The 19,961-nt window shown below is 37.6% G+C and overlaps 1 protein-coding gene across 1 annotated transcript in view; it reads left to right on the forward strand.

Annotated features, from left to right (window-relative positions):
- The window catches only part of FRK (fyn related Src family tyrosine kinase), a 106,166-nt gene that overhangs the window by 75,336 nt on the left and 10,869 nt on the right, over window positions 1-19,961 (forward strand). Inside the window, exons 3-5 of the mRNA XM_077770857.1 lie at window positions 9,963-10,126; window positions 11,998-12,166; window positions 16,787-16,945. Coding sequence (XP_077626983.1) covers window positions 9,963-10,126; window positions 11,998-12,166; window positions 16,787-16,945 — 492 coding nt within the window. The remainder of the gene's footprint in view (window positions 1-9,962; window positions 10,127-11,997; window positions 12,167-16,786; window positions 16,946-19,961) is intronic.

Consider the following 19,961-nt stretch of genomic DNA (forward strand, 5'->3'; position numbering starts at 1 on the left):
TGCCTGAGCCAGCCACACACCCCCAGATATTCATCTTGTTAAGATGTATAAACAATACAATTAGTGTTCTGTTCTGAAAATTTAAGAGCCAGCTTTGAAAGGGAGTTTGGCTTACTTTTAGAAAGATCATAAGGGTCTTGAGGATAAGACCAATAGTTTTCTCAAAAATGTCATAAGTATTTGGACAGATATTTGGTTCAGGCTCATGATTTCTGTGCTCTGAAATATAGGAAAGATAGTCCATTTGTGTGTGTTAGGATAACTGATTTTGTTGTCTTTGACTTGCAAAGGTACCTAGTAATTGGGCGTTTCCTCAAATAGCACTTTTAGTAAATTTTTGAGTCGGCTAATGAAGTCATTCTCTTAATGGGTCTTCACTTAGCTCAACCTGCCAGTTTAATAGACTCACTGACCAATGTCCACAGCACTCTGAAATATGCCTGGCTGGAAGGCGAATGTCCTTGGGGATGCACTAGTTGAGTTGTGTGCATAAAAAATGGTTCTGTTTATTCCCCTTGGTTGCATTGTGTGTGTTTCGTTTTCCAAGAAAACAAGATAACAACTCTTCTGCATGATTCTTTTTAAAATATTTTAAGACAGATGTACTTTCTCCTTTCAAAACAGTTCATACTGGGATCTGACCGTATCTGCTGTAGAACAAAATAGAGTGTACAATGAGTGTGTGTCTCAAGTTCTGTTTTAATGGGGAGACAATATAATAACTCAATTAAATGTTATTTACTTAGTGGTGTAGACCAATGTCAGCATGATTTCTGAGGCAATGGTATAGGAGGGGTTACTGTGATTATCTTCAGAACAGTTTTGAAAAGTACTAATAAACAGGAGTTTGCAAGAAAAAGCACACTCTCACACAGACTTAAGAGCAATTTCTTCACTTAATATATTTAGTGGCCACTATGAACATAATCATTATTGTGCCAAGAATGGAATATTTTACTTTCTAAGTGGCTCTCTTTTGTTGACAAAGCTATTTGAGTGTACTGATATTCTACCATAGTACTCACACATTACACATTTAGATATATCTATCATCCTTTGTGAATAATGACACTCAAACTGTCCCTGTGGGGGTCTGTAGATAAGATCATTATTCTCATTTTCTAGATAAGGAAACTGAAATGAAATTCCTTGCCTAAGGTCAAAGAACAAGTCACTGGTGAAATAAGATTAGGGCAGTGAGTTCTTGATTTTCAATCCTTTGTTCAATCAACTAAGTCATATTGTTTTACTCAATATGGGAACAGATTATTATCAGTCAAGAGGAATAAGACTGTGCCCAGATGATGCCAGAAGATCAGCTGAAAAATGAAAATCTGCTCAATCAACTATTTGTTTATCTATAAAATGCCAAACTACTCATTTTACTGATATTTTTCACTGGGCTACTAGGTTGTCTTCATGTCTTGCAGACATAGTCTCTAACTTTACGTTCATATTGCATTCTGAAGTTCATTTCTAGAGGTTGTAAGTCTTTTAAAAAACCTAATTTTGGAATATCTTGGATTTCCTAATGATGTAGTATGTACTGAATTGTCTGTTAATGGTGTGGTAGAATGGGGACAGAACTCTTTGAAAATGCTTTTAGATGAAAGCTGTCAGCACTGCTTCATGTAGCAGCAAACACTTCTACCATCAGAGAAGATATAAACTAGGATCTCACCATTAAGAGAAAGCTGGACTTCTGTATCTGCCATCCACCACTTAGAAAAGCATTTTAGGACTCCTGGGTTACTCGGTTGGTTAAGCATCGACTCTTGATTTCAGCTCAGGCCACGATCTCACAGTTTGTGAGTTCGAGCTCCGCATCAGGCTCTGCGCTGACAGCATAGAACCTGCTTGGGATTCCCTCTCTCTCCCTCTTTCTCTGCCCCTCCCTTGCTGGCACACTCTCTCTCCTTCTCTCTCTCAAAATAAATAAACTTAAAAAAAATAAAGAAAAGCATTTGAGTCTGGCAAATAGAACTGAAATCAAAAGATTCCATCTATATTACACATATTCCCCCAGAATTAGTTACTCTGGATGTGAAGGTGGCCAAATAATCACGTAACCTGTGACACAGTCCTTATAGAAGTTAGTAGGAAGAAAAAGGTGAATTCTTTCAACATTCAACAAACCTTTATTCTACTTCTCCTACATGCTTACCTACATCTCTGCAATATATCCTAATTCTTGGACATGTTCTGGTAGATTAATCTGTTGACAGGTGAAACATTTTCCCCTAGGTCAAACAGCGTAAATGAGAGTCAAGATGTAAACTCAGGATGCCTGGCCTTTTAGCTAAATTCATTCAGTCATGATGCTCCTGAGTTTGTTGATGGATGGTTTCATTATATTTTATAGTTAGCCTTATGGTTTTTGCAGATGAACTACTTCGAATGCTTAACTAGTCTGAACTCCGTCATTCACAATAAGAATGGCACAAACATTATCATTCACTTATAGTCTGTAGAACTTGAAATAGGTTTGGCCCAATAATAAAGATCATGGCAAACCAGAAAAAGAATAGAAAATTCATTCCTGCCTAGTTCTGAGACCCTCTGAATGCAATCTTTATTAGAAATGACAACTTGCAAATATGTGGTCTCACTACTATCAAATTAAAACCATTTTTAAAAAAACAATCATATATTTTGGATTTGATTACTCAAAAATACAATATTAAAAGTGCTTTCATCCAGACTAAAATGTATTGAATTTTCCTGATGTAGCTTCTGTGGTCTTATTTGTAAATCAGATATATATATATGTATGTGTATATATATGTTCATAACCATATATGTATTTAGTCTCTTAGTCTTATTTAAGTTGAAAACTTGAATGAACCCTATATAAATATCCATTCTGGATATGGTGGATAAAGTAGTTATTTCTGTGTTATGTACAAACATTTTTAAAAAGGACATAAATATGAATGCCTGTCCTTTAATATTATGTATATTCTGGGGCTAAGTGTTCTCCTCCTTTTAAAAATAAAATTCCAGAGAAGTCTTATCCTGACTATTTGTATAATTACCTAGCTAATTTTGCAGCAGACATTTCAGAAGCTTATATTTCACTTCAAATTCAAGAGTTGGTGAATCATCGTGCAGATGACGTGATTCTTTTTTCAGTTTTATTGAAGAAAAATTGACAGAATTGTAAGATATTTATTAAACTGATGATTTGACATACATATACTTTGTGAAAGGATTGGTCCCACTGAATTAATTAACACATCTATTACCTCACATATTTACCTTTTTTTGTTTTTGGTTTTGTAAGAGAACATTGAAGTTCTACTGTCTCAGCAAATTTCAATTATACAGTACAGTGTTATCAATTATACTCACCATGTTATACTTTAGATCCTCACACTGTATTCATCTTATAACTAAAAGTCTGTAACCTTTACCAACCTCTTCCTATTTCCCCCATCCCCTAGCTCTTGGCAACCATTTTTCCCCTCTTCGTTTCTAGTTCAACTTTATTAATTTTTTTAAATTTCCACATGTACATGATACCATTCAGTATTTGTCTTTCTCTGTCTGGCTTATTTCACTTAGCACATGCCCTCCATGTTCATCCATGTTGTTGCAAATGACAGGATTTCCTTCTTTTTAAATGCTGAATACATTTTCTTTAGCCATTCATTTGTCAGTGCACTCAGGTTATTTCCATACCTTGGCTATTGTGAATAATGCTACCATGAACATTGAGATAATGATTGTGTTTTCTTTGGATATATACTCAAAAGTGGGATTGATGGATCATAGGGTGGTTTAATTTTTAATTTCTTGAGGAAACTCCATAGTGGCTGTACCATGTAATGTTCCCACTAGCAGTGCACAATACAAGGGTTCTCTTTCTCCACATCCTCCAGCATTTGTTATCTCTTATCTTTTGATAATAGCATTCTAACAGGTATTAGTTGATATCTCATTGTCATTTGGATCTGCATTTCCCTGATGATTAGTAATGCTGAACACCTTTCCTGGTACCTGTGGGCCATTTGTCTTTTTTTTTTTAATAGTTTTTTTTTTTAAATGTTTATTTATTTTTGAGAGAGAAAGACAGAATGCAAGCGGGGAGGTGCAGAGACAGAGAGCCAGACACAAAACCCGAAGCAAGCTCCATTGTCTGAGCTGTCAGCACAGAGCTTGATGTAGGGCTCCACTCACGGGCCGTAAGATCATGACCTGAGCCGAAGTTGGCCACTTAACCAACTGAACCACCCAGGTGCCCCTGTTTGTCTCTTTTATTTGGATAAATGTCTGTGCAGGTCCTTTGCCCATTTTTAAATTGGCTTTGTTTTGTTTTGACATAGTGTTGTAAGAATTCCTTATACATTCTGAATATGTAGTTTGCAAATATTTTCTCCCATTTTATACCTTTTAATTTTGTTGTTAATTCCTTTTCTCTACAGCTTTTTAGTTTGATGTAGTCCTACTTGTTTATTTATGCTTTTGTTGCCTTTGCTTTTGGTGTCAAACCCAAAAAATCATCACGAAGACTGAGGCCAACAAGGCCCTTATGTTTTCTTCTAGTTTTATGGTTTCAGGTCTCACATTCAAGTCTTTCAGTCATTTTTGAAACAATTTTTGCTATGGTGTAAGGTAGGGGTCCAGTTTCATTCTTTGAGGTACCTGTTCATTTTCCCAGAATCACTTATTAGAGACTGCCCTTTCCTCATTTTATGTTTTTGGCTTCTTTGTCATAAGCTAGTTGACTGTATGTGCATGGGTTTATTTCTGGGCTATCTTATCTGTTTCATGTATCATTGTGCATATTTTTATGAAAATGCCATACTGTTTTGATTGCTATAGACTTGTAGTATAGTTAGAAATCAGGAAGTGTAATGAGTCCAGCTTTGTTCTTTCTCAACTGCTTTGGCTTTTCAGGGTCTTTTATGGGTCCCTACACATTTTAGGATTGTGTGTTCTATTTCTGAAAAATGCACCTGGAATCTTGATAGGGATTGCATTGAACCTGCAGAACACTTTGGGTAGTATGGACATTTCAATAATATTAACTCTTCCAATCTATGAGCGTGGAATATCCTTCCACTTATGTGTATTTTCAAATTTCTTCATCAATGTTTTATAGTTTTTGGAGTATAGATCTTTCACATTCTTGGTTAAATTTATTTCTAAGTAGTTTATTCTTGTTGATGCCATTTTAAATTGGTTTTTATTTTATGTTATTTATTTATTTATTAACATTTATTGATTTTTGAGAGACAGAGAGAGACAGGGTGTGAGCAGGAGAGGGGCAGAGACAGAGAGACACAGAATCCAAAGCAGGCTCCAGGCTCTGAGTTGTCAGCATAGAGCTCAACGCGGGGCTGGAACCCACAAACCATGAGATCATGATCTGAGTCAAAGTCAGACGCTCAACCAACTGAACTACCCAGGTGTCCCAGGGGATTTTTATTTTAATTTCTGTTTTTGATATTTTTCTGTTGGTATATAGAAAAACAATGAATGTTTTATACTGATGTGTATCTTGCAACTTTATTACAGTTGTTCATTAGTTCCAACAATTTTTTGGTGGAGTCTTTAGATTTGTTATATGTAATACAAACAGATGACATGATTTTACAGTCATGAATTGGATGTGTCTTATTAGACAACTAGATCTACTGTCTGAAACTCTGTAGTTATAAGGTGCTTTAAAATCACAGGTCTTTACATTTGAATCCTGGCAATATCACCTATTTGCTTTTATGAGTTACAAAACAGTCCTATTAATGTCTACCTTATATGGCTATTATGAGGAAAAAAGAGATAATGTAGTATAGTGCTTAGCATAGCATATGGTTCAATGAATTTGAGTATTACAGAATATCAAATGGAATTTTTGACTACAGCTGTCAAGATACAATGGAAGTAAAATTCCAATGCTAAATCGTCATACTCAGAGTTTACCAAGAAATTGGTCAAGAAAGGTATTACAGCTCTTGGGTCCTTCAACTTGTTAGTGATTTTAAAAGGCTGCTAATAGTAAAAGAGAAGAATGATTTGATCAAGGCATTTTGCATTTGGAAAAAGCTATTGGTACACCATGAGTCCCTCCGATCTTCCCAGGGAGATGAGTGGAACCCCAAACCGAATGAGAAATCCACTCTGAGAGTTTATTCTCCACTCTCTGAAGTTGATGAAATACAACACTGGAGCCTGACTCCAATGGCTGAGTAGGCTAAAGCAGTTTGTAGCAGTTGGACGGAGGTGCCGTGCAGCCATCAGTCAGTCTTCCCAGCAATTGTCAGGGTAAAGTGTGTGAGTGTTATCTCAGGACCATACGTGGACCTCGTACATGAGCAAAAGTGCCTGTAGATAAATGGTCTGGAGGAGTTTGGTGTTCTGCTCAAGAGGACTTCTGCCAGAAGATGACAGGGGACCTGTAAGGATTAGAGTGGATGGTAAACTGCTAAAGAAACAGAAGCTGAAAAGCAATTAGGGCATAGGAGGCTTAGTGGACACCTGCATCTTAGGAGGGAGGGTACATGTTCTTACAGAGGAATCAGTTTGAACATCTGCCAGGCTGAGAGTTGATGCTGATTTAGACTGTGCCAGTCCAGGAAGGACTTCCTTATTCTTTATCTCCTTTCTATGCCTTTATCCTAGATACTTAAATCCTGGCTGGCAAGGCTATGAGCAAGGAACAACTCCAGGCAGAGAAAGAGAGACAGCCACCCACACCTATCTTTCCCACTGGTGCCTTTCAGCCTGATGCAGACCTGAAAAGACAGATTAGCCATTAAATTGAATAGTGGAGTGCTTTGATTAATATCTTCAACTGGGCAATCTAAGTTTGAGTTGAGACTGCATTTGTGACTTTAAGTGAAAGCTGAACTGATAATTAAATGTGATCAGAAAAGCTTTGTTCAGGAAACTGTCTTTCTTATTGAATATTATTGGAAGAGCATTTAAAAGAAGATGTTATTACATTATTAGTTGTGCTTGTCTGGTGTGTTGATTACATTAGTATTGTTGATGCTGTAATAAAAAGGCTATCTTCAAATTCAGCATCACACACTCAAAAAATTTTTCATTTGTGTTTGCTACTCCTCTGTATTTTTCAGGCTTATAACTAATATTCTTTAAAAATTTATTTTAAATGTTTATTTATTTATTATTGTTTTTTAATTTTTTAAAAATGGTTTTTAATTTCTTTCTAAGAGAGAGAGACACAGCGTGAGCAGGGGAGGGTCAGAGAGAGAGAGGGAGACACAGAATCTGAAGCAGGCTCCAGGCTCTGAGCTGTCAACACAGAACCCGATGCGGGGCTCGAACCCACAAACCGCGAGATCATGACCTGAGCTGGAGTCGGATGCTCAACTTCCTGAACCACCCAGACACCCCTAAGTGATATTCTTATACTACAAATTAATTCAGTTATTTAGGAGGACACTTTGTAACTAGGTTTTTCACAATGCTTATCAGAAAGTTATTTTGCTTAAAGTTAATGTTCTTTGAACACTTTACTGAGAAAATTTGATATCCAAAGTAAGCATTTACCTTAAAAATTTTCTAGACTGAAATGGTTCAGCATGTGCCATGATGTAGCAATTTGGGGACTTGATGTCCTATTTGTCCATGAACTAGAGCAAAAACCATTAAAAATTCTTTAGAACATTTTTTAGTGTTTATTCATTTTTGGGAGAGGGAAAGAAAGAGAGAGAGACAGAGAGAGAGAGAGAGAGAGAGAGAGAGAATCTGAAGCAAGCTCCAGGCTCTGAGCTGTCCACACAGAGCCTGACACAGGGCCAGAACTCACAGACCATGAGATGGTGACCTGAGCCGAAGTTGGAAGCTTAATCTACTGAGCCTCCCAGGTGCCCCTAAAAATTCTCTTAAATTGAGGTATTACATGTGTAATAAAAATACACTGTACATAAGAGTTTGGTTTGATGAGCATTCATGAGGTGAATACATACATGTAAACCAGCACTCAGTCAAGAAAGAGAATCTTATCAACACACTAGTCTGACATCAAATATCAATAGTTATACTAGTTTTTAAATAAGGGAACTATATTTTTGTGTTTGTGAGATTCATTCATGTTGATGCATGAATTTATGGTTCAGTCATTTACAAATCTGTATCGTATTCCCTGAACAAACTTAAAATAATTTATTGGTCTATTCTACTGTTGATGGGCATTTGGATTGTTTCCAGGTTTAGATGCTTACAAATAACGCTGCTAAAAGCATTCTTTTTACATGTGTTTTGGTGTATATATTGTACATTTTGTTGGTTATATGTTGGAGGAATTGCTATACTATAGGTATGACTATGTTCATCTTTAGTAGAGCATGACAGTTTTCTAAAGTGATTGTAAAAATTACACTTTCATCATTTGTGTATGAGAGTTCCACTTACTCTACTTCCTTGGCAATACGTGATGTTGTGTTTTTATATTTTAGCAATTGTGACGTGCGCCAATTATCTTGTGAGGAAAACATTGTCCTAGCCATTGGCATGCCCTCGATAAACTTCCAAACTGGGATTGAGCTATTTTCTTAGTTTTCTTTCCTTTCAAGAGAGCATTGCTCCAGCATGACCGATTATTGAAACATAAGTTTCTATATTTAGTAAGGAATTACGAATATCTGTATCCTGGTAAATGCTGCTCAATACTTACCAATAACTTGGCTAAGTGAAAGAATAGCTTATGAAGTGCATTATTCAGTATTCTGAGTGCAAGTGCAAAAAACCTGACTCAAACTAGTTTAAGTAAAAAAGGTGACTGATTGTTCAAGCTGAAAAGCCAAGTGTGCTTGGCTGCAGGGGCTAAGCTTCACTTTCCACATCAAGGAAAGAACTTTCTAGGCAAATCTTTCTCCTTGCCTGGGGCAAGATTTTGCCCTAGCTCCAAACTCCCAGCAGTAAAACAGAAACCAAACCAAAACAACAACTGTAACAACAGACTTCTTCCTGTTTTCCTGGAGCTCTGTAGCACAAGTTCTGGAATTGAGTCTTCTCAGCTCTGATTGTACATTCCTTGGCTCAAGGTTGGTACCGATAACCTCTGACCACATGCTTTCAAAGGAGCAATGATGCTCTGAAAAAAAATTAGGTTGCTATTAGGGAGAAGGGAAGAAGAAGGGAGAATGGTTGGCAGGCAAAAGCAAGAAATCCGCTATAAGTCAGATGATTTGAAAAAGGGTATGCAGTCTATTCCACTAGCTGTTACGGTACTTGCCCTTGGATCGCACAATAGTGTTGGAAAGTTGCATGTATGGATTGCGTTATTTTGGGCCCCGTAGAATTGCTTTAATTGAACTGTGCTTGCACATTCTGTTATCATCTCGCATTAAGAGACAGAATAATAAGCGGCCCTGCAGAATTCCTGATATTATCGTTGGATAGTCCTGAGGACACTGTTTTATTCTATTTCAGTGTCCACTTTATTTATAGGATTTCATGGGAGAAAATCTTCCCTGGTTTCTCTAACAGGAAAAGTTGAGCTGTTTTTAAACAAGTTTTGTGATTTAATCTTATGAACACTGTGATTTCTGAGACTGATAATATTTCCCTCTTTTCATTGCCAGAATGATAGAGTCAATTTTTTTCAATGGGACTTGAACTCCTGACCGCAAAATCAGGAATCGTATGCTCTACTCCCTGAGCCAGCCAGAAACCCCTAGAATGATAGAGTCAATTTTATGGCTTGTTTTAATCAAGTCCAATAGGCTTCAAAGCTTAGTTTTTTAAGTGGAGATCTCACTCCTTTATTTTTATCTTCTGTTTCCTTTAAAATGTGATTTACCAATTCTTTCCCCTTTTTATTCTGCTATATGTTTTTCATAAACTTCCTGACATCTTTTCCAAAACAAAGTTGAGAAATAAACAGAATTTATGAAAATTTTATTCCATGTGTTGAAACTATCACTGCAAAACAAGTAAATTTGCTTGGTTTTGATAAGAAGTATATTAATAGGACTTATTTTGGGTTCCAGTTTTAGATGAAGGGGTTGTGAAACACTACAGGATCAGAAGACTGGATGAAGGGGCGTTTTTCCTTACCCAGAAAAGAACCTTTGCAACACTGAATGAGTTTGTGAGCCATTACACCAAGGCAAGCGATGGCCTGTGTGTCCAGCTAAGAAAACCATGCTTAAAGGTAAAATGCTTTCAAGCTGTGTTAGTTCTGAGGTTAACTCTTTCCCTTTAGACACTGGAGTATCTGCCATGTGATAAGTCCATTCAGAAAAAAAAAAGGGTCATTTGATTACCTATGGCATGAATAGACGAACCATGGCCTCTGAGCTAATACTGTCCCACACTTACTTTTGAAATACTAAGTTTTCCTGGAACATGTTCATTTAAAACTTGCCTTTGACTTTTCTCTGTATGAACAGCATTTAATAGCTGCAGCAGAAACCTCATGGCCTACAAAGACCTGAATATTTACTATCTCATTCTTTTCAGAAAAAGTTTGCCAATCCCTGATCTTAGGTACTCATTGAAGCCAGAAAATATTCATCCTTTGCTTTAAGGAATTAATCTGGTATCCTGCCACTGGAGCACTTACCGATATGGCTGGAGGGGGTGAGGATGTGCCAGAATGTAATTATTTAGATCTGTTTTCAGGAATATTAATATGAAATTACTAGGCTCATTATCTGGTTGAGTTGTCTATATAGAGATATCACTTAAGTAACTGTTATAATAGTTTGGCCAGGCTGAACAACATTTATCAAATTTATCTACACCTGTTATTATTCAATTGTTGTATGTTTTACCTAGGTTGATTAAAGTTATGTAGTGGACTTACATGGTAGTGGGGTAAAACTTCAGCTTCCTCATCAGAGTTTAGTGTCTCATGTCCTGTCCACAGCACAGCCAAGTCTGTGGTTTATGCCTGGATGATCACTGAAGGCTTCCTGGTGATGCCTGACCAAAATATTATGGGCAAGTAGAAGATGAAGAATATTGTCCAATATGTAGGGAATTCATTGACTTAAATCCTGCAAGGGCAACTTTGGTGTGAATATGTACATCTTGGATGGAATAAGCATGAATGACCCCACAAGAAAGGGTAAGCTCATGCTAAGAGTAGCTTACCTGATACAAAAGTATCAGAAAATACTCTGTTTAACCAATATTGTTGAAAAGTGTTCATAAAGAAGCATAAACGACCTTCTGTGTATTCAAAATGCTAATGACTTGGCGGAGGAGATGGTGAACTGGGTTATGAACTCTCAGAGGGCAGGGGTCTTGCCTAGTTTGTTTACAGAATGGCACCTTGTTGGTGCTTGAAAATTTTTTATTTACTAAATGAACAAGTACATGATTGAATGAACAAATAAACAAATTGAAAATAAGATGAAAAATTTAATTATGCAAAAATATATGATACATATGGTAAATGTTATAGGCCAAGGAACTTGGGAGGTAATTGTGGATTAGGTGGAACTTCAAATGGGTCTTAACATTGGGAGGATTTAGCTTGGCAGGGGAAGGGAAAGAAGCAGAGGACGATCTTGCCAGACCCAGACAGGGGTGGCATTGGGTGTGGGGTGGGGCAGATGGACAGCAAGGGACCTCATGTGGCAAGATTTAGAGAGGAGAACAGCTCGAAGAGGTAATGATACGGATTCTGCCAAAATTGCTTTCCATTTTTAAAATAATTAGAATAAAATTTACAATATTTGGGTTTTAAAAATGATGTCTCTTTTTAAAAGTGCCTAGACTTAGGAAGCCTTGGTGGCTCAGTTGGTTGAGCGTCCGACTTTGGCTCAGGTCATGATCTCATGGTTCGTGGGTTCGAGCCCCACGTCGGACTCTGTGCTGACAGCTCAGAGCCTGGAGCCTGCTTCAGGTTCTGTGTCTCCCTCTCTCTCTGACCCTTCCCTGCTCACACTGTCTCTCTCTCTCTCTCAGAAATAAATAAAACATTAAAAAAAATTTTAAAGTGCCTAGACTATTATTTTCAACCAAAAAATTGTCAAATCTTTTTCTTATAGCTTTTCCAATTATTCTGTGAAACAGGTACAAGTGCCAGTGACTTATGATTTGTCATATAAAACCGTGGACCAGTGGGAGATAGACCGCAAGTCCATACAGCTTCTGAAGCGATTAGGATCTGGTCAGTTTGGTGAAGTGTGGGAAGGCCTATGGAACAATACCACTCCTGTAGCAGTAAAAACATTAAAACCAGGTATGAGAATGAGAATGTCAAAGGTTAAATGGCATATGTTAATTAAAAAAAATTTTTTTAAGTTTATGCATTTTGAGAGAGAGAGAGAGACAGTATGAGTGGGAGAGGGGCAAAGAAAGAGGGAGAGACAGACCCCAAGCAGGCTTTGCTCTGTCAGCACAGAGCCTGATGTGAGGCTTGAACTCACAAACTGCAAGATCATGACCTAAGCTCTGAAACCAAGAGTTGGATACTTAACTGACTAAGCCTCCTAGGCACCCCAGCATTTGTTAATTTTTATAAGTTCACCTTGCCACTGTAAACGTCCAAGAGGTCACAGGATAGCCAATACATGCACCAAGGAAGTATTATAATCACATTCTCTGGCCCACGTGACCATAAAGCATAACACGTTTTAGGATCTAAAGGTAAGAGCATGTGCCTGTGATCAGCTAAGTCTTAAAATATCCCCAATACAAGACTTCAACCAGGCATCTCTTCTTTGGAGTTTGGATGGTTCCTCTCCCCATTTTTTTCCCAGGCTTTGTTAACTTTAGGGGTGCCTGGGTGGCTCATTCAGTTAAGTGTCCAACTTTTGATTTTGGCTCAGATCATGATCTCAGGTTCTTGAGATTGAGGCCCGCATTGGGCTTCGTGCTGAGAGCCCTTTGTGCTGACCTGCTTGGGATTCTCTCTCCCTCTTTCTCTGCCCCTCCCCAATGCACACAGGTACTTTCTCTCTCTCTCAAAATAAATAAATAAACTTTAAAAAAGGTGACTTTACTGGAAATACTTAAAACAATACTTAAATCAATAGAACCTTGGAGATCTTCAGGGAGAAACTATTTTATTAAATACTAATTTCTTCGGGTTAAAAGGTAAAATGATCTATCTAAAAGACCTCATATTTGGAAATGTAGGAACTGTGTTTTCATCCATCTTCCTTTTTCCTATCATGGAAATTAAAAGTGAGTGTACTAAAATAATATTTATTCAGCCAGGCTGAATAAATGCAAGGCTTTCTTTGCAAAGAAAGAGATAATATTAAGGCCAACCCAGCAGGATTATTACGAAGATTAAATTGGGTCATTAGTGGAAATGCTTTGAAAAATGTCTGCTTCATAGTAAGTGATCAAGAAAAACTGTTCTTATTTTAATTATATTATTGTTGTTGTTGTTATTATTATTATTATTATAAGGTCAGTAAATGCAAGACCTAGAATTTGAACTCACATCCATCATTATTGCATCACACTCCAGGGGTAACATTCTATGAAAGTACAGCATTACTGTAGTCACCTCGTATCTACATCTAATAACATAGGTAAGAATAATAACCAGAGGCTAGAAATTAGTTCTCTCATTCTTTACCTAACCAGAATTCATAAGAGTTTTGAAAGCCTCCTGATGGCAGAACTTGAACACCTGGGTGCTATTGAATAGCAGTCTGGCATAACACCATGGTTCTCACACTGTGTGCCAAGGCACGTTGGGTCACCATAGTGAATTCACAGGGGTGCCACAGGATATTTAAAAGTTTTGAGGTAAATAGCTTGAATACCACACAAACTCCTATCCCATAAGGTAGTTCATTGTTTCAGTATTAGACATGTTACATTCTTTTGGTGACATCATACCTTTGTGAAACTGAGTTTTGGTGGTGGCAGGTCACATGCAAGATCCACATGTATTACTTTTTAAAATGGGTATTAAGTTGTTAGAACACAGATACTTTTAGAGTTGCTTTGATTTAACCAAGTAATCAATAGAACTGTTAGGTATTCATTTTGGCTTAGGGGCATATCATGGAAAAAGTTACTGAGACTATGAGGATGCCATGAACCAAGAAAGTCTGGGCTCCTCTGGTGTAATAGTAAGAGCATAAAGTTTGATATAAAATAGACCTGAGTTCAACCTTGCCTCTGCCCTCTGGGACATTGGACAATGTATTAATCTTTTGAATCTCCTCATCTGGAAGTGGGAATTATAATAGTTCCTACTTCATAGAGTTTTATGAGGACAAATTGAGTCAATGTACATAAAATATATACGGTGAGATCTTAATAAATGTTAGCTTCAATGGGGATGCTGACCGATGTCCACGGAAGTGCAGATTCGCTAGTACAGGACGTCTGTCAAGCATTTACACCTGCCTAATGAAGTGATAGAGAAGCACTTTTAAGTGGCCAGATGCCACATGAGCACTCCGGGTGAGGATGATCTATTCCAGCACTAGAGATTTTCACAATCCCTGCATCTATATTATTTTGAATCTTAATCTTGTTGACAGTTGAGCCTAAACTTTATGGTCCAATCTAATCATTCTTTTCCCAAAACGAAGTAGCTAGGTATTCATTCTAACACTGCTCTCTAAGGAAGGCCTTCTGGAGGTCAAAAAAGAACAACCAAAAAAAAAAATCCACATTTCTTATATTAAAAAAAAAAGCCACGATAGCTTTCTCTCCAACAGGAATAATTATTATTGATTTACAGTGTAATAGCAGCAAACAGCTTTGGTGATTGGTTAAATGTCTTCACTTCACTGGGGCCATTAATCAATCTTAGCAGCTATTTATTGCTTAGCAGACTACCATGCAATAAAGACGAGCCTGAAATCAACTCCCACAGTGGCTTTGACAGGGAAAAATTAATATTTAATGTTGCATTACTAGCTGAGTTGAAATTGGGTCTCTACTGTGTAGCTGTCAGCTGCAACGGTAGTAGCTGTGGAGTGCTCTGAGCAGCCTTCACCTGCAGAGGCTCCTGATGTACTGCGGTTGTGGGTAGTCTGATTTGGCAATGATTTGAGTGTCCTGCATTCCACAAATCTGATGGCTACCAAAGCATTAGAGTAGAAACATATTGTGTATATAAACTGCCTGAATGGTGACCATAATTGTTATTATCACTGGAAGCTTAATGAATCGGATTATTTCGGGGGTGGGGTGGGGAGAATCCCACTATATCCATATTTGACCATAGGCCAATCTAAATTTAACAAGAAGAGAGTCCTTCATGATGGTTTGGGTGCCTCTTTGATTATCAGCTCCATTTTGCCACTATGATTCAAAATTTTAATCCTATTTGATTATGTGGAGCAAACCAATGGTAGGGATGGAGCTGAGGAGGCACAGAAGATCATGATGGAAATGAGAATAGGTCATTTTTATTTACTCTTCCTCAGTGAGTCCTTGCCCCTTCATCTCCTCAGTCTGTGAAAAAATATAGTTGATCTGTTTGGTTTTTCCTAGAGTATGTTTGTTAATAATAATACAAATAGTGGCCAACAGTAATTGAACATATATGTGATAGTTATTGCTATTTAATGATAATGATATTATGATATCAGTAAGGTTATTAGCCATGTTATACAAATGAAGAAATTGAAGTTTGGAGACATTTCGTAACTCGTTGAAGATTACACCATGAGCTAGAATTTGCCCAGAATCTGGAGTTAAATCAAGCCTGTGTTCTGAACTTCTAGACTCTCAAGGGAATACCAAAGGATGGACTGCCTAAATGCTTTATGTGAAATGATCTGCAAGTCATATGGAACTCTTCTTGACTTCATATTAATAAATAAGTCAAACTGTTATCTTAGAATGTCAAAGCTTTTCCTTGCCTGGGTTCAAATATCAGTTGTGAAGTCTTCATAATGAGATACTGGTTAATGGGACAGTCTCTGAGCATCAGTGGCAATGATATTCACACTATCCATAGTGAATACTGAGATATGAAATGACAGTATTCCTTCAATTACAGCAATACCTCTGAAACATCATTTCCTCAAAAAGAATGAAAGATTTTTTTTTAGATTACTGGTAAAATGTAAACTCCAAGTATCCTTTCTCCTCTTAGATTTTATTTGCTATTAACTACTTGGCACTTTGCAAAGTAAGAGTTGAGCCATTAAAATACAATTTAGTTGTAGGCTAGGCTTCAAAATAGGCCCCAATACTGTATCCCTTATCATTTGGTTAATCTATTAAGAGTCTGACTAAGAAAGTAGTAATACAGGAGAAAATGCTGAAGATCAATTTCAAGTTAGGCATAAAAGACTAGTGCAAAAAACACTCAGTTTGGAGTGTATCCCTTGAATGTTTTCTATGTGGCCTTTACCATATGTCCCTACAGAATTAAGGACATAAATATGGCAGAATGTCATGGCTTCAGGATTGTTATCCAGCTGTTCCCACAGTGGGTACCAAGGACAGGGCAGCTATCAGTCTTCCCTGAATCCTGGACCAAAAAGCTCTGGTTGCAGTAATTAAACATTCAGTGTCCTTCAGCATTCATGTTAATAGAATGTCTTCTTTTTGTGTTCTTAATTTGCTTGCCTTGTTTTATCAATTAGACTGCCAGTCTCTCCTTTTTCCTTCATTTCTCACGTGGACCTGAATCAACATCTCTTCACCTACAGGTCATAACACATAAATTACACACCCTTGATGCATCAATACATCAGTTATTAGGTTGTCCTTGCTGGACTGATTCTCTTCTTTGATAAATCTGAAGATTTGTGACACCAATGCTCTTATTTTACTGAGAAGCAGTTAGCAATCTTGGTGATCCCCACCAGACTGCTGTGAGGATAGGAATGCCTCAATAACAGAAAGTGATTTCCTCTTCTTTTTGTTTCAGGTTCAATGGATCCAAAAGACTTCCTGAGGGAGGCACAGATAATGAAGAACCTAAGACATCCAAAGCTTATCCAGCTTTATGCTGTTTGCACTTTAGAAGATCCAATTTATATTATTACAGAGTTGATGAGACATGGAAGTCTGCAAGAATATCTCCAAAGTAAGCTAAAGACTTAATAAAAGGAAGAAAAGAGGAATTTAGTTTAACTAGTCCTATAAATGTCAATTTAGCAAGCCTTCTATAACCCAAAGGATATTTACTATGTGTATATCTGAGAGAATGAATGGCTCAACTACTTTTTAATAGGATATATGCTGTGTGTTCAAAAGGAGGGAAAATATTTATGTAGTGAAGAACAAATTGTTCACAACAGACATATCAGAGGACGTAAATGTAATGTAGAAAACTGAAGAATAGGTGTTTTGCGTGATGCTTCGTTTCCTGCAATAACTAATAGGACATAATCCGTCATGGACCAGTTTGTTCTATGGCTCAGAATTAGGGACATGGGATACTTTTGGGGAAAGAGAGGGAGAGGTACCCTCATTCTTTTTCATTTGCCAGTGTTAACATCATAGTTATTGGTGTTTAAAATACTTCCACTGCTAAGCAGCATTAGAATTTTCATACTAAAAAGCAGAAATATACAATTGCTTTATTTCTACATCTGCTTCCTGTAGTCAGAGAAGATGTAAGGGCATTGTGAAATTTTGATGTTTATTAAAAATGAATAATTTAATAAGCAAAATATAATGAGTATTAAAATGAGATGTTCAAAGTAGTGGAGATCAAGTACTGAGAGAATAATTCATGCTTAAAAAAGAGACTTTTTCTGTTGCTTTCCTGAAATGTCAGAGTGGTATTGATAGAATGTGCAGAGGTAAAGGGAGGTGAGAATAATGGAACAAAGATATTAGAAAGATAAGAGTAGTCTCTGATTTCAAGGTGACTTGTGAAGCTGGTGGTATTAAATTGCAAAATTGGGGAAGAACAAAGGACATGGGACTGTTAAATGCTGTTAAAAAAATATGCCTAGCTCCTTTGCATGAGAATTTCAAATTTAACGATATCAGACTATGTTAGCCACCATAGAGAAACTAACCTCATTCATTGCCCCCTTTTGCCTTATTCCGTGGGACAGAAGCACAGTAGTTATCTTGGGCCCATCTTTAACAAAAATGGTTTGTCAAGGTCACAGTGACAAGTCTAACACTCAATTCTCAGTCCTCCAACCTATTGGCAACATTTATTTCAATGGACACTCTTTCCCTTTGGAAATACTTCTTCATTTGGCTTCCAGGACACTTCACTCAATGGCTTTTCCTCCTATCTTTTTTGATGGTTCTTCTCCCATCTATGTGATTTCTCTTATCTCTCAGACCTCTTAATATCTTGGAATTTTGCAGCATCACCAGTTCCCTTGCTAATCTCAGTCAGTCTCAATGTTAAATGACATCTATGTATCAAAGATTCCTCAAATTACATCCCTCCATTACTTCAGAATCATACATCCAACTGGCTTCTTGAGTACTCTACTTGAATAGTTCTCTGAATAACATAGGTATGATGCACCCCGTGCCCCTCCCAAATCCCAGAGGCATTTATTTCTTGCACATGCTATGTGTGCAAAATAGATTGGTTGGTGACTCAGGTGTTTTGATCACCTTGGCAGGGGAAGGCATGGGACTAATCTCATTCTAGCTCATAGAGCTCCAACCAGGAGATGGAGAGATAATTTCTGTGCCCTTTTTCATTTGGTCAAATCAAGTCAAAAGGAATGGGGAAGTGCAATCCTTTAAAGTGATTGCAAGGAGAGAGAAAAAAAATGTTTGTGAACAGCCAGAATTTCTACTCCAGGTGTCCATTAAAAATCTCAAAACAGTCATGTCCAAAACTGATCTTATGTATGCCCAGTCCTCTGCTACTCTTGTGGTCTNTTTTTTTTTTTTTTGACAATGTCAATACTCAGGCCTAATCTCTTGGGTTATCTCTACTTCTCACAGTGTCTATCTAACTAATCTACAAACCCCATTGGCTTCTTTCCAAATATATCTGGGATTTTGCCACCTCTCAGCACTCCTCCTTGGTCCAAGCTGACATCAGCTCTTCCCTGGATTATACAACAGCCTCTTAAATGGTTTCGCTCTTTTAGTTCTTGCTCCCCTCGGTCTCCACTCAACAAAGGAGGTGGAGAGAGCCTGTTAAAAGGTAAATCAGATTGTGTCTTCCCTCAGCTCAAAGCCTTCAGTGACTCTTACTGGTTCTCTCTGTACATACAACCCATAAGGTCCTACATGGCCTGGCTCTCCATTACCTCACTGACCACATTACCTCACATTACCTCACTGACCACTGGGAGAGCCCAGTGTCTCCCTTGTTCACTCTATGTCAGTTGCACTGTCCTTTGCTTCTCTTCCTATCTTCCAGGTGCACTTTGCTTCAGGCCCTTCATGCTTTTCCCTTCCTCCATCTGAATTCCACCCCCTCCATGTAACTCACTTCCTCACTTCTGAGAAGTCTGTCCTCAGACATTCCCATTACAGTGAGTCCTTCAGTGGTCACCCTCTGAATTCCAAAATTTAGTCTCCTTCTTTTGTCTCTTTGCATTCCTCTTTTCTGCCTTTTTGTTTTCCTTTTTCTTAGCTGTTAATCATCATATAGTGCATTGCTTTTTTTTTTAACAACAGTTTATTTATTTTGAGAGAGAGAGAGAGAGAGAAACAGAAGGCATGAATAGGAGAGGGGCAGAGAGAGAGAGGGAGAGAAAGAGAATCCCNAATAGTTCTCTGAATAACATAGGTATGATGCACCCCGTGCCCCTCCCAAATCCCAGAGGCATTTATTTCTTGCACATGCTATGTGTGCAAAATAGATTGGTTGGTGACTCAGGTGTTTTGATCACCTTGGCAGGGGAAGGCATGGGACTAATCTCATTCTAGCTCATAGAGCTCCAACCAGGAGATGGAGAGATAATTTCTGTGCCCTTTTTCATTTGGTCAAATCAAGTCAAAAGGAATGGGGAAGTGCAATCCTTTAAAGTGATTGCAAGGAGAGAGAAAAAAAATGTTTGTGAACAGCCAGAATTTCTACTCCAGGTGTCCATTAAAAATCTCAAAACAGTCATGTCCAAAACTGATCTTATGTATGCCCAGTCCTCTGCTACTCTTGTGGTCTA

This window comes from Crocuta crocuta, unplaced genomic scaffold, assembly GCF_008692635.1.
Source record: "Crocuta crocuta isolate KB4526 unplaced genomic scaffold, BGI_CrCroc_1.0 scaffold562, whole genome shotgun sequence".
Lineage (NCBI taxonomy): Eukaryota > Metazoa > Chordata > Mammalia > Carnivora > Hyaenidae > Crocuta > Crocuta crocuta.